This window comes from Polistes canadensis, unplaced genomic scaffold (genome assembly GCF_001313835.1).
Source record: "Polistes canadensis isolate GaletaPanama2010 unplaced genomic scaffold, ASM131383v1 scaffold_140, whole genome shotgun sequence".
Classification (NCBI taxonomy): domain Eukaryota; kingdom Metazoa; phylum Arthropoda; class Insecta; order Hymenoptera; family Vespidae; genus Polistes; species Polistes canadensis.
Window position 1 is genome coordinate 140,328 of NW_014569687.1, and position 20,323 is coordinate 160,650.

A 20,323-nucleotide genomic window follows, 5' to 3' on the forward strand; every position below is an offset into this window, starting at 1 on the left:
TTATTGATAAATAGATTTTATTAATATTATCCTTCCTATCATATTATTATTATTATTATTATTATTATTATTATTATTATTATTATTATATAATATATTTCGTAAACAAAAATAAAAATAGAATAAGAGTGAACAAGCAAACACGACAAGCAATAAATAAAATTTGCAAAAAGTTGTAAGCCCTTAGAAAAGTTTTTCGTAAGGTAAATAAAGTTACTTTTATTTTTCAAGAAATGCAATCATTCGTACGCACTTTAAAAACCTAAAAGGATGTACATTACGCTTACATTACCAGAGACGTTTCGGATGAATGTATATAAAGCCATGGAGGACTTGTATCCATGAAGCATACGTGTATATGAATATCGTTTAAATCAATAACGAAGAAACTATACAAATATATCTTTGTATATATAAAATAGACACAAATAGATAAATAAAAAGAGAAAATATAAACATATAAACAATTATATCTCATGCATATTTGTACGTTACATGCACCACGTTGATTTAAAATAAATAACTATTAAAAAGAAAATAAATAAAAATTAAAATAAAAATAATTATTAATTAAATTAATTTTTAATTAATAATACGCTGTTAAGAAAAACAATCAAGCGTAATAATTTGACGTACCTGTGTCCACGAGGCATCACATAAAACACACAGAAAAAGAGAACACCGAAACAACGTTTCAAATTGTTAAGTTGTTTTAGAATTGTTGTATTTGTTTGTTTCTTGTCGATCTATGTAATAATGTGTAGATAATTTAAAATATTCTATATAAAAATAAAAAATAAAGCAAAACAATAATCAATTATAACACATCGATAGCTCTAATGTGATGAAAATGACTCATGCCACTGCGACACAAGCTCGTTGTTTATGCACACCTCAGCTTTTTGTTTTTATTGGCGCCTATATAAATTATTATTATTACTATTATTATTATATCCGTTAATATGTGTGTGTGTGTGTGTGTGTATGTGTCTGTGTGTTTATAATAAGACTAAAAAGGTATTAAAAAATTTTTTGTTTAGCAGCCGAAAAAAGTAGCCATAGAATAAGCACAATGATTCACGTTTTACTTACGAAAACTATTATAAAATCCAGGATCGTCCAGAAACTGGTGAAGTATTTACAGAATCCTAAAGCCAACCACTTGAGAAGCATCTCGATGCTGAACAACGCGCAGAAAGCGAGATTGGTCCAATAAAGGATTTTTTTAAGAAATGGATTATCGTCCAGGTATATATCCTCGAAGCAAAGTGTAATGGAGGATGCAAAAATCAACACTAGGATCATCCATTCGAAGGCAGGTGTGTCGACTACCGATAAAACTACCGTTCGGATTCTTATCCATTTTCTTCCGACATCGGTTCGGATGCAACTATTAATACAGCTACATCTGTAAAAATAAGGAAAATAAACAAATGAAACAATTCATTATTAAGGTTAACGGGTTTGATCATAGTATATTCAATTGTAAAGTAATTTTTTTGTTTGGCTACGTTATGCACTTTAACGAAATTAATAGAGTCAAATTGAAGTTTCTATATCTCCCGAACTATAAATTTAACTATAACGTCGTTAGCATGAAACAGGATAAATAACTTCAGTTTAGCGCAAACCACAGGAGTCTCGACATCAATCAATTTATTCTCTCTCCCCCGAAACTTCAGTTAACACTACTCAAGAAACAAAAGCCGTGCAGTTTACGAGCCACGATAGGGTCTAATAGTTAAGGAATTTCATCTCACGTGAATCACTTGTGATTTACGAATTGGAAGTTGAACGACCCCATTAAATATAATACAAAAAATAAGCAAAGAAATATGTTAACTAATGGTGTCAAATAAATAGTAATAACTTACTTTTGATAACAATGTTGTGGAAAACAATCCTGAGGTTCCTTTGGCTCTTTGTTCCTACCAAACATGGGAAACGAACCCATCCCATCAATGTATCTTCCTTTGCTATCTCTTCTACCACCGACAGTTAACTCGTCAACGTAACTGACCAATGCATGCCAAGGTCGTTTTTCTATCCTTTCCTCTTTTCGTATAGGATGGGATGGTTTTTCTTCCGGCAACATAGCAACTTCCTCATCTGCTTTACTGGAATCCTTCAAAACGTCCATTTCAATACTTTCTTCAACGTTTGTATCATTGCTTTCATCCTTTTCCCCAGACCTTTTATTTTCCTTAACGGTTTCTTGACTGCTCTGACTATAAGTGGTCAACGTAGCTTGACGATATACAGGTTCGTACGTGAAGACAGGTTGATTGAGACTCTCTTGATATGACCTGTTATAAATATTGTCTTTAGGAAGGCTTAATACCGTCTCTTGTATCGCATATTTCTCTTTGTCCGATTGATCCATAACTTCTCTGACTATTTGTTCCAATCTCATGTTCTTCTCGTTTTCCGAATTTTCTTTCCGATATTTTTTCTTTTTAACAATCGAACGTATCCTATCTACGGATCTAGCCAATTTCGAATCCTTCCCAACTTCCTCCTTTTTCTGCTTCAATTCCTCGGAATTAAAACTGTTGAGCAACAAGGCCAAGAAGAGATTGAGTACCATGAAATTACCCATCACCAATGCCGGTAGAAATATAGCGAAACAGGTGCCAGCACCTTCCTCTTTTTCGGCACGCATGCAATCCCATAATGGTTCGATCCATTCGCCGCAAAGTATACGAAATATCATCATGAACGAATGGAAGAAATCGTTGAAGTTCCAACGTGGTACAGGATCAGGATAAAACTTCTCCGACGTGTAATCCTTACTGAACAACTGCATCCCGATAACAGCGAATATATAAATGACGATAACAAGGACAAATGTTAGATTACCTAAAGCACCGATCGTTGAAATGATTATACTGAGTAAGACCTTCATCGTTGTCCAAGATTGTGCTAACTTTAATACTCGTAACAGTCTGAGACCTCTTATCACTGATAAACCGTCGACTAATTCGAAGGTCAGATCTATCAACGAGGCCGATACTATTATCAAATCGAAAATGTTCCAACCGTTGTTAAAGAAATCCTTGCTAAGTGCGAGCAATTTTAAAAAGCATTCGAACGTGAAGATACTTGTGAACACTTTGTTGCCGATGTTTAATGCTTGACGTATCGATTCGCTCATACCGTGATGTTCCATCGCCAGAAAACCAGTGTTCAATACGATACAGAGGGTGATCATCAACTCGAACAGCGGATCTCTTACCACCTATCCCAAAGAAAACGGGATTTTGTTGTTTTTCTCATCGACCGATTGATTAATTTGCTTTCACTCTCCCTATTTCTCTTTTTTGTTTCTTTTTTTTTTTTGTTTCCTCATTCATTCTCATACAACTAGGGGGGTGTGTAATTGGGTGTATGCGCGCATGTAGTATGTATGTATGCATGCATATGTGTATCTATGTATGTATATCTGTGTATGGTTTTATTTCTTTTTACCTTATATAGACAATTTTGAAAGCGTAACCATCCCTCGTAGTCTACGCAACATTGAATGCACTTCTCGCAGTTTCTATCTGGAAGATCGTCTGAAACAATAAAATATAAAATACAAAACAATATATATATATATAAAATATGGAATAGAAAATAATATCAGGGACCATAAGTAGAAAAGAATTAATCTGATCTTGAATATAGAAATTTTGTTAAGAACTAAAATATAAGACAAGTTACTTAAGTTCAAAATTAATTGATATATAAAATAATGAAAAGTTTATATAAATAAATGTAAAATATGATTGTAAATGTTACCTAAAAYTACAATATGCGACAGGGGTACTCTGGTATTATATAAAATAATGAAAAATATATATAAATAAATGTAAAATATGATTGTAAATGTTACCTAAAACTACAATATGCGACAGGTACTCTGGAGGCAGCGCGTACATATGTTTCTTCGTTTTGACGCCGTTGCACTTGAGAACTCTGATCTCTCGATTGCTAGTCTTAACGGAAACGGTAACAGGAGCGGTTGGATAATCAGGACGTAAAGAAGATTCAGGATTGTTTTGATCCTCGTCATCCTCTTGATTATTATCCTTATCCTGAGTTTCTACCCTGTGTTCCCGATGTTCACGTTTATCATGTTCCTCGGCAGACGTAACATCGTCACCGTCGTGATCATCGACCACACCAGAATCATCCAATGAAGATTGTTGATTACTGTTGTTACTTGCTTGTCTCGAATGCAACATACCACGATTTGGCGCTAACCTATGCACCGTATTTCCTTCCGGTGGCCTAGGTGTTACATTTTGTAACGGAAGATGTGATGGTCTGACACTTGAATGTCTTGGACTTGGACTTGGACTTGGTGTAACTGACCTGGGTACAAATAAAATCATTGTCGCGTTATTTTAAATATATATAAACATACTTTGATTAATCTAATACAAAATCAAACAAAATGAAAAATAAATCAAACACATTTTTAAAGAAATATTTTCAATAATTAGAATTTGATTAATATATGCATAAATAATTAAGGAGACCTGCTACGTGCGCCACCATTTTTTTCTTGGCCCGCAGAACTCCTACCACGTTTTCTTCTTCTTGTCTTTTTTCTCGTGTAACTGCTTAAAAGTACACCCTTCCTGGCATCTATCTTTTTCTGTTTTTCTTTTGTGAGGGTCTTAATGTTGATCTTCGTCGGGTCGAAACTAAACGTCGAGTCGTCACGATGGTCGGTTAAATCCTTTCTTCTTTCCTACGATCAAAGTAGAAAATCCTTTACTGTTTCTCATTACTAATACAAATTGAACTTGTTCACTGTTAAATCTAACCATATATGTACACTGTATATAGTAAGAAAAATAAAAGAGGACAACAAAATTGAAGATATATGTTACTGCAATTAATTATGTTAATTATATCGCAAATAATGAAATCATCGTAATAGAATATTTCTAACTAACCTCGTTCGTAATTTCGGCTTCCTCCTCGTAGCTAAGTGCTACGACAGCTAGCATCAAATTAATTAGATAAAATGAACCAAAGAACACGACCACCGTGAAGAACGAGACGCTAATAGGTCCGCACGCCGACAATACCTGTTTCAAAAGTAATTCTATTATATTATTTAATTATTCGTTTTATTATATAAAACTACGCAACATTAATACTTACGTTAAAAAACATAACTGTATTACTTACTTTTTATTTAAATACAATATTTTCAACATACGAAAGAGAGTATTAAATGTTTTAAATGATATAAATAATATATATATATATATGTAAAAAGAAAAAGAATCTTAACAAATATGAAGATTAAAAAGGTAAGAAACACTCTAAAGTTATTTTAATGTATTAAAATGATTTAAGGATCCGAAAAAATTAGAGCAGGAAGATCTTAAAAGTTGAAAAGTTAAAGTCGTTAGATAAAGTAAAGGAAATTATGAAAAAAATAATGTTTAAAAAATAAAATAAGAAAAAGACCTTGTTATAGACGTCCTCCCAAAAGTCTAGAGTAATCAGCTGGAACGTGGTGAGCATGGACCACAAGAAGTTATCGAAGTTGGTGTAACCGTGGTTTGGATTCGGGCCAACGCAGAGGCAGGTGTAGCTCTCGTTACAATGTCTGCAATTAGAGGATCTATAGATCGTACGAATCCGAAACGTAGAAGTATTTGACTAAGAATTCTTTAAGTTAGTTTAGAAAATTATCGAAATTTTCGGTCAACGAACACACACTCCTTATGACATTATGCGAACCCACGTTCCATTATCTATTTTACCTTGAACCATCGAATTTTAAATGATCATTTCTATTTCCCCTTAAAAATATTACTGTTTTGTAAAATTATTCAAAAATATAAGAAAACTACAAAATAAGGGGTTCTTATAATTTAATCTCATAAATATGTATATTTGTTAACGAGTATAGTCAGGAAAAGAAAATTGAATCTCCGAATTTTTATATATATTTTTGATAATATTATTTATGAGCGTGTTAAAAAAATAAAAGTTTTTTATATTTATTAATATATAATTTAATTAATAATTTAATATAACCAGTTTTTATTGAATTGTTCTATATCGGAATGTAATATTTATTGAAATATTACTAATAGTATGAAATTAAATCACTATAATACACTGTAATGAATAAATCAATATATTTATCTATAAATATGATATATGAGACATTTCTAAATTGTATATTCGTTGAAAAATATTTTATATAATTTAATTATTACATTTTTTTAATATACACCACAATTATATATTGATGCAATAATTAATTACTATAATAAATCATAATAAATAAATATATGAATAAAGTATGAACCTTTTTTCTGAATTAATTTTCTTTAATTTAAATTCTTACAAGTGACAATATAAAAAACAAAAAGCGTTCTTTTTATGAAAAAAAAAAAAATACAATAATCACAGGTTTACCATTCCCTGATCCGAAAATGAGTGTGATCGTCTTGAAAACGTCGATGGAAAGCCAACTATATCCGCGTATACCTTGTTGGCTTATCTCAAGAGTCTGTATGATGGGATAGAGACGGAAATACACTAACCTGGCCCCGGTTACATTGCCACAGATGATTGGCTCATCGTACTCGTTCAAAGCCCAGTTGGACGAGTTCCAAGCCCACCTGTTGGGTGATATACGAAAAATTCTTTTAACGGGGTTTCAAGAAGGACTGCGTTAAGTATCTATCTGACGATTTCCGTTCAGAACATTTCTACTTCAACAGAAGTTCAATAATATCATTCATCCCTCTCTCTTTTCATTTTTCATCATAATTTTTAATACACAACTATTATTAAAACATGTTAATAATACACAGGGTGAATGATTATTAAAATAATATTTTTAAAAAAATAATTCATATTTTTCTCAAATATTTTCACATCAAATTTTGCTTTAAATTCTAAAGTTACAAAACTTATTAAAAAACTTTTAAATAAAACTCCACCAATATGTATTGTTTATATTTATATTCAAGTGAATTTGTATATTAGACAAATAGTCTCTCAAACTCTCAAACTCTCACAGCTTTGTTCTTGTCTGCGTGGTATCTTGCAAATAAATTAATAGTTTCACAGCTTGGCCATTTAACTAGAGAATGTAAATAAATACACAAATATATACATATATATATATATCAAGATGAGTAGCCATCGTTAATGAATCTCTAGGGATTGTTTATACTCAAAGTAATTCTATGTTGCACGTACTGGGGATTAGAGAAGAGTACGTTTATTACGTAAATATCTTTACGTTAGAATTTATTTAAACACATGGGATATATTAGATCGAGTATACTATAGAATCTACCCAAGACTACAAAATGAATCCTTTGTCGGTAGAATATATTTTCAGATTTTAATCACAGATCTGACCACAAACTTGTATAAATTTGCAAGAAATCTCATATGTATAATTATTATTATACACACCCACAAGCCGCGTACACGTAACATTTCAATTACGTTAAAAATAAATAAATATTATTTCAAAATGATATAAACAAATAAACAAATTATTCAATAATCCAAATATTAATATCAAATTATATCAAATATAATATGACAATATTTTTATTTTTATTAAATATTTCGTACTCTTATAATTTTTGTTGATACCATTTAACAACAATGTTATATGATTATTTGATAATAATTTAACGATTATAATCATATAAAAAAACCTACTCCTTCCAATCAATCTGCGTGGTGTTTGGTTCTTGATGCTTCACGCATTTGTTCCTAAGTTCACCCATGTAAACTTGTAAAGCGAACAGGGCAAAAACCATCAGGCAGAAGATCGTAAGTGTCATTACCTCGGCTAGTTGCTTGAAGCTGTGCAAGAGCGCGTTAATAATAGTCTTTAAGCCTGTAACATAAATAAAATTATCGAACGTAAATATATAATAGAACAAGTTATCTTCTTCCTCATTTAACAAACCACCACTCTCGTTTAACTCAACCACGCTTCTTCCCTTCACCTGAATTGTGTCAGTGACATTTTGATTAATCGATCACTTGGGGAATTCGTTTTGTGATTCGATGAAGTTTAACAAAGAAAAAATGAGGACGATAGGAAGAAGGAAGGGGCATGGTGGGGGAGAGGGGATGATAATAAAATTGGGATAGGTTTTAAAAGATCAGGAACTATGAGTTGATTTTCAAGCTAGATCAGAATTAATCGTTTCATTTTAAAGTCAGGAACAAAATATCTGACAAGAGGATATTACACTGGGATATCCACAGATTTAAAAGAACTTTGGTATATTGGTAATTTACTATTAGGGTGTTATCGTGGTAAAGTGTTTTAACCTAACGCGAAACCATTTTTGAGAAAAAAAACTTTTAAACTTTTGATTTTTGTTGTATACATGTGTTTATATTATTATATTATCATCAAATTAGAAAATGACAATCCTTAAATCTAATTAACACAAGATAAATAAAATATAAAAATTACTTGAAAACTTTAGTCACGCTTAATTTAGACTCAACAAATCCTGTACGTATATTTAAACGTATATGCACACCTAAACAAAATCTCATTAAATATAATAGCACATATAATATAATCCAATTAAAAAGCAAACTATATATATATATATACAAACAATATATGAAAGGATAGTAAGTTTAGCGTGATTGACTTTGATTCGACAGCACAAAAATAGGTAATATTACAGGTATTACAATAACCTTTCATAGAATATTCTTCTCAAACGAGTTAACGAGTTGCTTAAAGAACGATTCTATCGATCAAGGGTTGGTAGGAAGGTAAAAAAGGTATGAAGGTAGCTAGGTGAGTAGGTACAACGTTCTTCCGAGTGTGTTCAGTATAGTTTTCACTTGAAAGGAGTCGTTAGAAGGTATTCATTGAACGAGTCTAAAGTCGACTCAAGATAAAATCACGAGTGGCCACTGTGCTGCTATCCATTGTTCCTCAAAATACTATCGAATCCTTACAGATATATATATATGTATCTATTAGATATATAAGTCTATAGATTTATACATATGTCAGCGTTAAATTGTATATTTCAGTTAAAATATTGAAAAATCCTCTAGATCTTAACCGAAATAATTTTATTACAAAATTTAACTATATATATATATATTATTATATAAATGTATAATATAATTGTATATATATATATTGTATTACTATATATAATTATATTATTATATATCTCTTATTATATATAAATATACAGTATCTTGTATATATATATATAATTGTTTTACAAAAAATAATGAGATTATATATAAATGTACAAAAGATAAATAGTAAAATTATGAATACGTTCAAAGTCATTAATTTTCATAGAAAATGTAATTTAATTTTTTAAATCAATAAAGAAACTCTATCGTGAGATTTGATAATGTTCATTGGGAAGGCGTTTAAACGAATAAACACATAGTTTTTGTTTCTAAATTTATTATATCATATGAACGATCGATCCATTTAGGAATTGTAATGATACGACAATACGAACGAATTTATTTGTAATGATACTCGCGTTAAAATTTGTATAATAAAATAAGGGTTAAATATTTAAATTGATATCTATTTTATTGCAGAAGAATATTTTATTGTTAGAGAAGTATAATTTGATATAAATAATATGAAATGAAAAGACTCACTGTATATGTATATGTGTGTGTGTATGTGTGTGTGTATATCTTCGAAAGATCAGGTTCCTTAATGCATTATAAGATAGGATCTGTTAGCTAAGTAGATGTCTCATGTTCATGTTTCTTTACTTCAAATTAACTTTAACACTATACCACTCTTTATTGTACTCCTTTCAACCCGTGATTTATCTTTTACGATAATCCAAGCACATACTTAAGAAGAGAAAGAGAAAGATAGATTAAATCGGTATATATAACACATTTGTTTAGTCTAGTTAAGTAATATGAACGTTAACTTCTGAAGTACCTTGATAATTTATTAAATCTAATATTAATTTCATTTTTTTTTTCTTTTTTTTCTTATTTTTTTCTAACAATAAGTTCCTCGTGCTGCACGTAATCGGATAATTTCACTATTTACTTGTGAAGAAAATATATAAGAAATTTTAATTGATTTATTTGAAAATTTTATAAACATATTATTTAAAGTTTTAATAGAGAGGGTATTAATAGTATCAATAAAATCATTCCACATACACACACACACACATAAATAAAATAAATAATAGAAACGATAGTTTGTACGAAGTTTAATGATTTAAAAAAAATATTATTATTAATTCTTATATTCATTAAGAGATGAATTAAATTGTGAAAATTATTTTAAAATCTTTGGAAAAAATGTTTTATGATTAGAATTTAAATATAGAATTAATAATATGTATAAAACTTTTTCCACGGAAACACACACTCGCACATAAATATTATTAAACTTATTAAAGAGATAATAAAAACAATATCTAATAAGAAAATCAGGAACTTATAATATTTAAACTAACATTAATTATTTCTCCAACATCCTATCACATGCTTTACATAATCGGATAATATCATTTAATATTTTTTCTTGCAAGAAAAAAAAAAAGAAAGAAAATTCATATCCATAAATTCAATATATCCTGATAAACGATCAAATCAACTCGCGAATTAATTTAAATCTGTAAAATTGCAAGGTTGCAAATTTATAATATTACCTTGTTGATTTTTAAAAAACTAATATTAAATTTCATTCTTTTCTTATTTTTTTCTTTTTCTTTTTTTAATTTATCCTCCATCTTCTTCGTGTCGCACGTAATCGGATAATTTCATGTCATTAAATTCTTTTCTTTTTTTTTCTCTTTCTTTCTTTCGAAAAAATATATATTACCTAAGATCTTTATGAGTAGAGACGATTAGAGTATTAAGAACGAGTGAGATAGAAATAAATAAAGATAGAATAGACAGAGATAAAGATAACAAATAATCTCTTCGCGTTAATGTACACGCACCCTCTCCCCCTCCCTCTTACCGCCCACCATTTTTCCCACCCCACCTCACTCTCTTCATTTACTCTTATATTTAAAAAGGATAATATTTACAGTTAACGCGTAGTAGAAAGCAAAGCCTTTCTGCAAACTGAACCCGACTTTATCCAAACCAAACTCACCCTCCTCTTCCCTCCCCCTCAACTCCTCCTCCTATTACTACGTCAATCTCTTTGAAGCTCGACATCGACCTTCTTCCTTCACTCACCCCCTCTCTCTCTCTCTCACTCACACACTAACTCTTATTCTTTTTTTATTTGTCACATTTTCCGTTTTATCGATTCGACGAAAATGAGAAGAAGGAGAAGAAAGAGGAGGGTGAGGGAGAGGAGGTGGAGGAGGTGGAGGAATAAAAGGAGGATGAGAAAAGCAACGACGACGACGACGACGACGACGAATTTACATCGAAATAAATACAATGATGTTGAAGAAGATAGACGAAGAAATGCAAATCGACGAGGTGTAGAAGGATGAAAGGGAGGAGGTCGAAGGGTGATAAGGGATGGGATTATATAGGGATGAGAGAAGAGAGACTATAGTAATTACCAGGGACGTGAATTTCACAGGGATAAGCAGGAAGATTCCGTTCAACATCAGCAACCAGTAACAGCAGCACCGCATTAAGCCACCCCCTTTACCTACCCGCTCTCTCACTTCAACCCCCTACCCCCACCCTGCCCTCACTACCATTCCCAATCGTTTTCTATCCATCACTTTCTCGTTATTCTCATTTAATCAACGATCCAACGTTTTCCTTAAACGTATTCATACAATGTTGCAAATTTAAGTGCACGTAAACGTAATTTATTGCAACTAGATATTAAATCTCAACATAGTTGGATGTTAATAAACTCGCGAAAAAAAAAACAAATAATATCATTTTGTACGTAACGCAATATTTGAAAATAATATCATTGAAAAATTCTGCTGCTTTATTTTCCGGTTTTTCGTTTTGCCTCCTATTTTTTTGGGGGGGGGAAATTCTTCCGAGAGATCTTTTAGTATTTCTCTGGTTCTTTTTTTTTTTTTTTGAAGCTATTTCTGTCTCTCTATGTTTTTGCCTGTTGTTTCTTGTTTTTTTTTTTGGTCTTTTTTACGTTAGGAAAATTTCAGACAGAGAGTGTTAAGGTGCTGAAAGATTCATGCATATGCTAATTCGTGACAAATGGGCGACACTTGGTATAACCGTCAAGGGTGACCGTATTTGTTTTTATTATTATATTTTTCTTTTTTTTTTGTATTTTAACATTTCAATTTACGAATACGAAAATATCTTTTTCTAATTGGTCCTTTTTGTTTTTTCTCTTAAAGTTTTTAATTAATTTCTATTTCATTCTTAAAATAATATATAATATATTGATAATGTGTTGATATACGGGTTTAATTGGATTCGAATGTTTCACACAAATTGTATTTTTCATCTAACTGCTGATTGATTAAAAAGAGAGAGAGAGAAAATAAAATATGATCCGCATCAAAGATTATATATTTTCAAAGTAAATTCTATGTTTATTTGCTAATTCATAAATTTTATGCAAATAAAAATAATAAACGTATACGAATGAAAGAAATATTTAACCAGATGAAACATTTGTAACTCGAATGAAGAACATTTATTATCCAAGATTAACGCGAAATAAAATAGACACAAAAAGAAATAAAGTTTTAGTGTAAGCTGAGAGAAATCTCAATTTCCCAAAAAACAATTTGATTGTCTCTCTGATACGGTCGTCGCGTACGAATATATAAATTACGTTTCAAACTGACGACGACAAGATTAAACGAGAGAGAGAGAGAGAGAGAGAAAAAAAACACAAGTTTACGTGAAAGAGGAAAAAAAATCTATACGAACGTTCCCTAATCTGACGACACATTTCTTTTTCTAAATTAAACAAATTGATTAATGGATGAACCAATATACTAGAAAGAAAAAAAAAAACCAAAAAAAAGGGATAGGAAAAATTCACAAGTAAAAAGAAATCCTTAAAAATATAATATACATATTAGAAACTACATCATGTTGTTTTCTTTCCAAATCAAATAACTTTGTTAATAAATAAATCGATAAAAATACAAGAAAGAGAAGTATGAAAGAGAGGATTATAAAAGAAACATTATTTCCTTGTTAAATAAACGAACGAAATCGACGTTATTAATTACTCGTGAAACAAAAATCTAATAATTTCAAATCAAACACGTATAAACAAAAATAAAAATACAAAAGTATCTTTATTTATAAATCTACTCTTCGCTCATCATATAAAGTTTCTTTTTTATATATATTATTTAATAAAACCAATATGTATATTACATTTTTAAAATTAACAAAAATAATATAGAGAATAAAAGATAAAGAAGAATATTACAAAAGATATCAAACAAAAAACAAACAAAAATAAAAAAGAAGTGACTAAAACTAATCTAAGAGAAATCTCAATTTCCAAACAATTTCATTGTCACCCAGATACGGTCGTTGTACGAATATAAATTATGTTCAAAGTGACGACGAGAACGAAGACAACGAAGACAACGACGACGATTAGAATGAACGTTCACTTGCTCGGTTGTAAGAGAAACAGAGAGAGAGAGTGATAGTCACATAGTGGAAGGTAAAGGCACATCTATCAAATGCCAGAAACGACTATCTATTTCCCGCGTGTAAACGCGCATTACTCGCACACTGTACGATCACGCTTATATATACATCCAAACGTAATTGATTGAACATTTGACGTCCCCATAGACCAGAAAGTGAACCCACATATATACACATGTACAGAAAGACACAGAAACAGAGAGAGAGAAAGAGAGAAATACATACACATATATGAAGAGAAAGAGAGAAGAGGGAGGGAGGAAGGGAGTGGGGAGGGGGGGTGAAGAAGAAAATTATAGTCCTGTAATGGTTCACCATCTTTACTGATAGATGAGATGCCACTGGGGACGAATATCATTTTGTGTTCCAAACACTTCATCGAATCGAACGCGAATAAAAATTAAACTGAATAAAAGTGATATATATATATATATATATATATATATATATATGTGCAAGTCATTTGCATAGACATATATGCAGATATATATTATGGAAATAATTTGAAAAGTAAAAAAAGAAAATTGGAGGAGAGTTAGGATTCTTTTTCAACTCTCTCGACGCGCTTCGGTTAATTCATTTCGAATATTGAAATTTTATCCCACGTTGATAATATAATACAAGATTTGTCTTTTTTTATTTTTCGTATTCATTTATTTTCTCGTCGATAAATTTCGGTCGACAAAAAATTAATCAGTCGTGCGCCTGTGTGTGAATTAAATTTGTATCTTCGGATTAAATCGAAGAAAATTTATTTTCGAACAGATTGAAAAGTTAATTCACGTACGTGATAATTATAAATCGTTTGAACGAATTGAAATATTATAATAAATAATAAATTTTTGATGACAAATATATTTGAAACTACTATAGCAAACGTTTGAGCACGTAATTTTGTTAACTATACCTTTTGTTAATCGAACATTCATATTTCTAAATGAAATATTAAATATTATAATTCTATTTTAATACATCTATATATTTTCTATTTTTATGTTAGTAAAATGACTTTTAAGAAATCCTTGGATTTACGCGTGTACGAATATTATGGTTTTATTAATTGATGCTAAAACTTATCGATGTATTAGACGCTTAATTAAAGCTTAATTTTTTAATGAACTATTAAGTCCCTATCGCAAACCTGAATCATTTAATTTTGATAAAGTTTCCTCCTCTCCCTTTTTAATCATCGTCAAATGACGCTTTTCGAAAATATGTTCCAAATAAACGGAGAACCAACGATTTAATATAATAACAGCGTTAATGGAGGGTGACTTAGCAAGTAAAAGTAGTTTCAAACAAGTGGCAGACCTTTTGAAAAAAATACAAGACTGAAAAAGATAAAGTCAGGGCTGACGAAAAAAAACACTTTTCAATCCTTTAAGATACCTGCTTATTTTTTAATATAAAAACCTGACGAAACGAATTCTATAAATAACAATTATTACAATACAATATTTTAGATTGCAGATAATTTTTGTCCGAACAAATTCTATATAAATTTAATGAAAAAAATTTGAAAAACATTTGAGATGGGATTTACTGACCATCTTCTTGTAAGTATTACAACTTTCGTCCTTTTTGTTTCACCAAAACATCTCGGAAACTTTTCTCGTAAACTACCCTAACTGTTTCCATGTTGGTGGTAATATCCTAAATTATACTCTGTCAAGTTTTTACTTTAGTCAAAAATATAAGAATTAAATTATTTTCATATATGTTTTCTAGTTATTCAATTATATTTATAAAAGTTACCACCACGATGAATTAATTAAATGACAAAAGTTTATACATTGTATAGTGTGTGTATCATTATTAATATTCTATTGGCTTATGATTTATGTGCTTTTTCATTTTTAGTTACATTATTTTAATCATACAATTTAATTTGAAATATTTCATTTTTCAATTTGATTAGAGTGCCAAGAAAAGTGTAATTTTGTTTATTTTTAATTTTTACTATTATAAGTGGGTAATAGTAAACAATTTTTTGTCTCGGTCAAACTCATTTATATTTTTTTCTTCATAGTCTTAAAATTTTAAAAAAAGAACAAGCAATAACATTTTTCAACTAATTCTCATTTTATATTCCCATTATAAGAAATAGGTTTAATTATTTTTTTAAACGCTTTCATATTGTCATGAATTTTATGTATCTATAATAATTGTTCTAATAATTATTAGTTAAATTATTTTAATAATACTATTATACACAGACACGCGTATAAATAAGAAGAAGTAAGAAACATAAATCGGGTATTGGAAAACGTTTCTTTGGTTTTCGTTTATCGATAAATTTCAACGATCAAGCCGATTCGAATTTTATCATTGAAATCTGACGATGGAATGAATCGTTTTATCCAACGGAAACGGCTTTTATCGGAAGATATTTCGCTGGAATCGCCAATGGAAATTTGTGAATTAGTCAAGCCTCGATGGACGTGATACGGCTGATTTGAAATTGCAATTAATAATAAGTGTACACAACCCGCATATGTGTCCTGGATTTCTAAATACATATTTAAGGATGTGCATATATATGTATATATGCGTTAGTATATGTGTATCCACGTGTTCTTTCTTTTTCTATTCGTTGATCGATTAATTCGTATATACATATGTACATATATGTGTATATAAATCAACATTAGCCCTTTTATATATATTTAAACTCGACGGAGATGAGAACAGATCATTTCTATTTAAAAGCAACGACTGGAGGATGCAACTAACGATCCTTTCCATTCCAAGGACATTAATTACGTTCAACTAACAGACAGATATAAAGATTGTGCTAAAAATTTCTAGCCGAGGGACATTGCATTATTTTTTTTTTAAAATGATTATAAACATGTATTATATTTCTTTCAAATACTTTTACAATTTTTATAAATTATATTGTAATTTTGTTTACACATTTGTACAAACAAAATTCGAATTATGTAATCTCGAAAATGAAATAATTGTTTTACAAAATTATTTAATTACTTTGTAATTAGGTAACAATTTTTTGTATACATTTAAAATATATTCTAGTAAACTTTCAGAAAATTTGTAAAGAAAATTAATTTAAAAAAAAAAATTAACTTAAAACAAACTTGTTTGTAATTAATGATACAAAAAAATTAAATTTGTTATTACTATACGAGTTAATGTAAAAAATTTTGAAAATGAATTTAAAAAATAGGAAAGTGATATTTTGTTATGTAAAATAAATTTTTGTTTATCTGCGAAAATTGTTCTTATGTTATAAAAAAATTATTTTATAAATAATAGTAATCTTACCTACCTGGCATAATGGATACAGTCTTAAATGCTCTCAACACCCTGAATGTCCTAAGGCCAGCCAAATTTCCAACGTCCATACCGATTGTTGCGTAACCGCTAGTTATCACCACAAAATCCAACCAATTCCAGGGATTTCGTAGGTAGGTGTACTTGTTCAATATAAATCCTTTAGCTATTGATTTTATCACCATTTCCGCCGTGTATATGGCTAGGAAGATATATCTGTCAAAATAATAAACAAAAGTAAATTAAATTATGCGTTTATTTTTTATAAAAATACAAAAATACGTTTTTAAGTAATTTTATTGTAAAATATTTTCATACAAATTTGATGATTATGATTACAATGATGTTAGTATAAATGTTATAGAGAAAGTAGGACTTTCAGGGAATGTGAGCTTGTCCTAGGCATAGGCCACAATACCCAGTGGTTTTTGACAATGTAGGAAACATTAATGATTATGATATGAATAAAATGTTATTATAAAAATGACAAGTTTTCGATGCAATATTTTGATACAAATTTGATGACAGTGATTAGAAGTATATTATTGATGAGATTACAATATTTTAATGAGTTTTCATTTTTTCTAAAAAAATTAAAGTACATGTATTTAATTAAACTTAATCATTAAGAATTTTAATACATATAATATGAATAATAATAATAAAAATAATACTATAAAAATGTTGAATAACGATGATACAAAATGAGTTAAAGAAAAATCTCGATGAATATAAAATATATCAACGAAAGTATAAAATAATATGAATAATAATAATAAAAATAATACTATAAAAATGTTGAATAACGATGATACAAAATGAGTTAAAGAAAAATCTCGATGAATATAAAATATATCAACGAAAGTATAAATCATAAGTATAATAGTTTCCTATCAAATATCACATAACTGAAGAAAGTATAATATATACTTTTGTGTGGATAACTTTTAAAACCAAAAACGATAAGTACATGCTAATAAGAAACATGAGTTCATCAGAATAAAGCGAGCTACGAAAGCTGTGAAAAGGTGAAATTGTTCTTCTTCAAAAAGTATTTGAAATTTCGTTCTCGAAAAAGAGAAAGATAAAGAAGAGAAAGTACGATTTAACGCTTAACGTTCTTTTCAAATGGAGACAGACGTTTTTGATAGAGAAGACAGTTTTACAAAAGTATGATCGGCATACAAAAGAAACCCTACGGATAGACGCGTGTATTTTATCAAAAAAAAAGAAAAAAGAAAAAAAATAAAAGAAGTTAACCTTTGGAACAAATGTTTGCAAAAGTTAACATTAAAAAACTCTTTCTCTTTTCCTTCTATCTTTCTTTCTTTCATTCATTGGTGCATCATCAAACGATATGACTTGATCTCGTTTGAAATTATTTTTCAGACCAATAATAATATATATTTTATAACTCGATATAGTATTCTGCGCGTAGACAAAGGAGTGTACTTTAATTTAATATAAGTTACATTAAATTTTATTCACTTTTAGTATAAAAAATATTTACCAAAACTTCTCAAAGAAATTACAAAGATGCACTATTTACAGCATTACATTATATGTATATTTATTAAATTATACGGCAAAATTTGCACGTATTTATTAACCAACTTAATATATTTTGTAAAGCATAATTTATTCTAAAGGAAAAAATCTAATAAAATTGAAAAATAATACTTACTCGGCTTCTTCGACGGTTTCGGTCATGGCCAGGAAGACGCAATTAAGTAGTATAGTAGCCATGACCATGTAATCGAAGTACTGATTAGTACTCAGGAAGATGCAGCACCGTCTTATAGGATTCCACGGGGAAAATAGAAACCAACTATTGGTTGCAGTGAACCTATGGATGTAATTTTTTCGAAATCTCTTCGACACCACGCAGAAAGTCTATAGAAGAAAAAAAAAAAGAAGAAGAAGATATTAAAAACATATAAATATTTAATATAATATTATATATACATATATTTGTAAATAAAAATAAATAATAATGAATACATAAAGCCAAATGTACCATAAATTAGTTCATACTTTTATCAATCATCATTTTATTTTATTTCCTACACTACCATACATTTATATTTCTATATGAGTATATGTTAATCTGTCCAGAGATTACGATATGCAATTTGTACAATTTTTAAATAAGTATGCACATTAAATTATACTCAAAATATACTGTATTTACACTTATTATTAGTTAAAAACGAATTCAAACTCAAACGATGTTAGTGTTTGTTCATTAATAAATCATTTATTTTCGAACTTAACGAGTGTAAAATGAATGTAAGTATAATAAATGTGTATCGTATTTATATTTAAGTGGTTAACACCAGGAATTGGCATTTGGAGAAACTAACACGTATTAAGAAAAGTTTTCTTTTGACGCAACTTTTAAGTAGCGTCAGGAGTTTTCTTTGACGTCAAGAAGGTATAACTCAGCTTAAAATAACAAAATTCACACATATTTGCGTATAAATAATGATATATAGTTTAATAAATAATAAATTATTTAAAATGATCTCTTTTTTTCTTTTCTCTTCATCTCTCTCTCTCTCTCTCTCTCTCTTACTCTTTTTGTTTTATTTTTACGAAGATAAATAAAACAGTGAGATATAAAATTGACTTCTCCTCGTAAATATAATTTTACGACGTATGCATATATATTTATGCATACGTGTGCATGTATATATATATATATACATGCATATGTGTATGCTTATATATGTAGATAAGTTTTCCGTAAACTCGAGCTTCTTCGTCTTCCTCGTACACCAGTACAAAGTCGCTCATAGTAATATTAGTTGAAAATGGTTTACAGTCCAACGCTTCAACGAGAAACATGAAAATAGAAATAAGACCTTCTCTTTAAGCTTCCTTTATATATAAACATACTTATATATTTTTCCTTGATAATTCTTTTAATTTACAAATTAATTATTTTTATTTTGATTAATACTTTAAATTATAAGATTTATACGATGAATGTGAATTTTTTTATTAAAAAAAAAAAAGAAAATATTCATTATTAAATTAAAAATGTATTCTCTTAATTTTTGCATAATAAAATATCAATTAGATATTATCTTGATCTTTGTAATCTCGATTAGACAATTAAAAATATTTCATTAATAAAACTGAAATGTTTCCTCTTAATTATTGTATTCATAAATATATTCGACGTAATTTTAATAATCATCATCATCATTATCATCATAATTGTTATTCATAACTTTTTTTAATGATGAAATTTAACAGGGAACTTGGACATGAAAGAAGTAGAACTATGTTTGATCTAGTTGGACGTTTCGTCCCTTTATTGGGACTTCTTCAGCAACTAGAAATTTTATTTTATTATTATTTCTTATATTACGACATACATGAATAAATAATTTTTTACATGTTACCTTAATCTTTA

The 20,323-nt window shown here is 29.0% G+C and overlaps 1 protein-coding gene across 1 annotated transcript in view; it reads right to left on the minus strand.

The window, feature by feature from the left end:
- LOC106788462 (sodium channel protein 60E) overlaps positions 1-20,323 on the minus strand; it is a 72,579-nt gene that overhangs the window by 10,177 nt on the left and 42,079 nt on the right. The window contains exons 3-14 of the mRNA XM_014751731.1: positions 18,587-18,795; positions 16,898-17,118; positions 7,705-7,885; positions 6,564-6,641; positions 5,473-5,614; positions 4,950-5,084; positions 4,527-4,741; positions 3,878-4,359; positions 3,469-3,557; positions 1,875-3,238; positions 1,093-1,408; positions 597-746 (exon numbers count right to left, since the gene is read on the minus strand). Coding sequence (XP_014607217.1) covers positions 597-746; positions 1,093-1,408; positions 1,875-3,238; positions 3,469-3,557; positions 3,878-4,359; positions 4,527-4,741; positions 4,950-5,084; positions 5,473-5,614; positions 6,564-6,641; positions 7,705-7,885; positions 16,898-17,118; positions 18,587-18,795 — 3,582 coding nt within the window. The remainder of the gene's footprint in view (positions 1-596; positions 747-1,092; positions 1,409-1,874; positions 3,239-3,468; positions 3,558-3,877; positions 4,360-4,526; positions 4,742-4,949; positions 5,085-5,472; positions 5,615-6,563; positions 6,642-7,704; positions 7,886-16,897; positions 17,119-18,586; positions 18,796-20,323) is intronic.